The sequence below is a fragment of the Fragaria vesca genome, linkage group LG4, assembly GCF_000184155.1.
Source record: "Fragaria vesca subsp. vesca linkage group LG4, FraVesHawaii_1.0, whole genome shotgun sequence".
In the NCBI taxonomy this organism is placed as follows: Eukaryota; Viridiplantae; Streptophyta; class Magnoliopsida; order Rosales; family Rosaceae; genus Fragaria; species Fragaria vesca.
Window position 1 is genome coordinate 12,258,503 of NC_020494.1, and position 3,709 is coordinate 12,262,211.

The 3,709-nt window shown below is 39.5% G+C and overlaps 1 protein-coding gene across 1 annotated transcript in view; it reads right to left on the reverse strand.

Moving 5' to 3' along the window:
- The window catches only part of LOC101304762 (cyclin-T1-4-like), a 6,552-nt gene extending 3,184 nt beyond the window's left edge, over positions 1-3,368 (reverse strand). The window contains exons 1-5 of the mRNA XM_004296858.1: positions 3,198-3,368; positions 2,064-2,649; positions 1,768-1,849; positions 1,443-1,577; positions 930-1,105 (exon numbers count right to left, since the gene is read on the reverse strand). Coding sequence (XP_004296906.1) covers positions 930-1,105; positions 1,443-1,577; positions 1,768-1,849; positions 2,064-2,644 — 974 coding nt within the window. The 5' untranslated portion in view covers positions 2,645-2,649; positions 3,198-3,368. The remainder of the gene's footprint in view (positions 1-929; positions 1,106-1,442; positions 1,578-1,767; positions 1,850-2,063; positions 2,650-3,197) is intronic.
- Positions 3,369-3,709: the final 341 nt, after the last annotated feature.

Below are 3,709 nucleotides of genomic sequence, written 5' to 3' on the forward strand. Positions count from 1 at the left end.
ATAAGACAATAGTGAGGTGCACACCAGTGCCTTCTGACTAAGAACTTGAACCAAATCAAACTTTCAAACCCCATAGTAGCTGAATCACTTAGCCTCGCCTCTGTTAACCATACCCACCCAACCTCCCCCCCCCCCCCCCCCCCTCCTTTTTTTTCCTACTCTTTTCCAGTGTTAGCAGTCAAAGAAGCATCGCTAAGAAGGGCTAACAAACACAGATATAAACCCTTGCCTAGTCAGTGGATTCCCTGAAAGCCAATCAGACAAAAGCCATGACAAACAAACAGTACGTTTGTAAGCAGGACTTCAGAGAACACCTTTCTGAGCAAACTCCATCAAAATGTCAAAATAAGATGGTGAAAATGGCTATGTAGGTTCTGTGGCTATATTCTATAGCCAATAAGGAAGTTGGTGGGGCAAAATATGGAAAATTCATATCAGCAGTTCAACGTCAGAAGCAAAACAAAAGATTCCATGAACAGCATATCAATCCGCTTGCTAAGAATATCATACAGGCGATCACGCTAATCTTGTGTAGATCCTGCAATTATATGCATGCCAAAGTAATTAATATTCCAAAATATCTACTACAGTAGTTGCAACGAGAAAATTACTGAGACAAGCAACAGAGTCTAGAGAACAGGAAGGAAACCAGTTATCCTCCACAGCCACAGCCACGCCCCAACATCAACAAAAGATGATATTCTGACGATACCCCTAACTAGTTCTAACTGCAGCCAGCTAGTAGCTCAAGAAGGCATGCAAAGTAAAACGACTTCAGGGAAAATAAACGAAGTGGTGTTCAGTACTGCACCCAGTTTATTTGAACATGAGCTAGTGGTAACCAAATTTGAAGGGTGAAATAATGAGTGAAGTTCAGACAGTCAACAGAGTGTAAGCGATATTACGGAGAAACCTCAGTTCTAACTTACCCTTCACTGACCAAGCTTAAGGCCAGATTCACCAAAACAGTTTGTGACAGCCCTAATTTATTAAGAATCGAGGTAAGTGGATCATATGGATGCTGCACATTCAGTTCAAAATTTAGAGTAGCCAGTATCATATGCTCAGCCTCAGTCACCCGTTCCCGATACTGCTCAAACCAGTCCTGGTTAACATACAAGACATAGGTCAGAATAATAAAAGTCCAAATAAATTCAGATCTCATTTCTAGGAACCTCTTCATTTTATAATCAGCAAACAGATGAAAAAAAAATTTGGAAAAAGTTTAACTTGTATCATGTTATAAAAATTTACTAGGTATGAAGTTATATTCCAATGCAGAATAAGGTCATCTGAGCATAATAAAGAAGCTATGCCGTGGTTGTTTCATTTTGCACTGCTCTGATGATTCTATTGACATTTAAACTGATAGGAAACTGTTTCAGTGCAAACTAATGCCAGCTGGAGTAATGAATGTTCAAAGTAACTCTAAATGTACTCACCACAGGAAGTATATAGGACAAGAGACTGATATCCTGCTTATGGAAAATCTCACAAGCTACCCTTACAACGTTATTCAAAGGGCGAGGTGTCTCCTCGGACTTTGCAGCAAGAAAGAGAACAGAAGTGGCAATCAACTGCAAAAGAAATAATAAAGTTAAAAACTACAATTTACACAGGGATTTTAGAGGAAGCAGATAATAGGAGAACCGGAGAAGTCTTATCTAGAAGCAAAGTAATGACAATTTGGTTTTCATTCCCAATTTACAGGTAAAGATTTTCCATTTCTACAGATGCTGTGAAATTCAAAAGGGCTAGAATACTCACAAATCTGTCATGGCAAGCATGTGATCGCCGAGCAAAGAAACGATGGCAGAGAACCATTGCAGTAGCAATAGTGGTCTGTGGCCTGGAAAATGAATAACTTGTCAAACATGTGCCCTTGGACATTGGATAAAAAAATAGTTAAAATATAAATACTACTAGTAGAATCTCCAGATCATCAAACTTGATCACTATAATCATAACCCAGTTCTGGATTTAAACCAATGCAGAGGATAGAGGAAATAAGTTCAAGATGGAAACAACATAACAAAGATAAACATTTGAGACAAGGAGCTTACAAGTCCAGCCGCAGACCAAGATCCTGAAGGTAAGAACAATATGAGTATCGTAAATGTGCCTCACGTAATGCATCTATACCATCTTTTCTAGATGGGGAGAATCGCTCAATCTCATCCCTTGACATAAAGGCAACTTCGTCCTCTTCTAATTTTGAGCGGTCACGTTTACAGGTGGTAGATGCAGAGGCATTGCCTTTGGATCTTGCAGGAGGGACATAACTGTTGCAGGTTGAGGGAGCGAAATCATACGTGTTTGCGGGCAGATAATGTCTCCCATCATCACCCCAAGTAGAAGCTGAAAATTTTCTCCTCTTATAGGATGGAGCACCATCAGGCTTGAAATGATTGGGAGCATGGGAACTATCGGCACGCTCCCTATAATTTCCCATATAATACTGCAAGTTGTAATGATCGTGAACAAAGTTATTGTTCCTGCTCATGTTCCAGTTTTCATTGTAGTTGGTCTTGTTGTTGTGTCTGGCATTGCTGTTGAAGCTTCTGGAGTTGTTTCGACTGAACGAGGGCCAATACTCATCACAAGTAGTGCCCCCTTCTGAGCGGAAATGACGTGTAAAAGACATCAGTCCTGCTAAGTTAAGACAATATAACAAAATGTTACGAAAATATGCAAAACAAATTCAACACAGAATTCACTGTTTCCCAATCAGGCTAGTGTGATCCTCATGCGTTTACAACAATTCAACTTGATCGCTTATGCAGACCATCTAAACTTCAGCTCATATAATCACGACTAAGATAAATATCAACAAGTTGACATAAGCACCAATCAGCTCCAACAAAAATCACGAAATTCAAAATCGAAAATCGAAACCGCATGTAAAGCATAAGATTTTTCTAGCCTGGAACTGAAACATATTCATAATTTCTACTTCTTCAACAACAAAAATTCACAATTCACCTACTCCTAAAATCTAATCCTGATCGAAACTCTTCAATTTTACATTGACAAAACACAGACTCAACATTATAGCAGATCGCTACGGAAACATGAGCAATATAGACATGAATTGAAAAGTAAACAGCTCCGATATCAGATTGAAACGATGGGAATCGTAGAAGTAAATAACGACGACGACGGCGAGACCGATCGAGATCGTGAAGAAGAGCAATTACCTGATCGGCAGCGATCGCGATCTGAAACTTCTCAGGTGGATAGGATCGCAGGCGATGAGATTGGATTAGGGTTAAGAGAGAATGAAAGCGTAAAGGAGACGATGAAGCCAAAGATAGGAAGGAGATAAAAAGGAGAGAAGTAAAGAGGATTGTAATTTATGTGCTCAGCTCAGGAACAACCCGATCCACGCTTTTAAGTAATTAACCGCCTTTAATTCTTACCAGGTAGTAGAAAGCAAAAAAGATTTAGAATTAATTACCTAGTTTTTGTGAAAAATCTCAAAATAGAAGGAACACATTGGCGCGAGTGGAACCAACCGAAGGACCGGTTATGGGTTTCATTGGTATGAGCTCTGAAAGACTGTGAAGCCAGAAACCGAATGTCTCGAACCACATTATGAATTTTACAAGGAGCAGGTGAACAACTTTGTAAAGCATCTATCAGCAATTTTGAATCCCATAACACCACAACATTTGGCTTGTGTTTGTAAAAGCCCTATCGAATAGTAGTA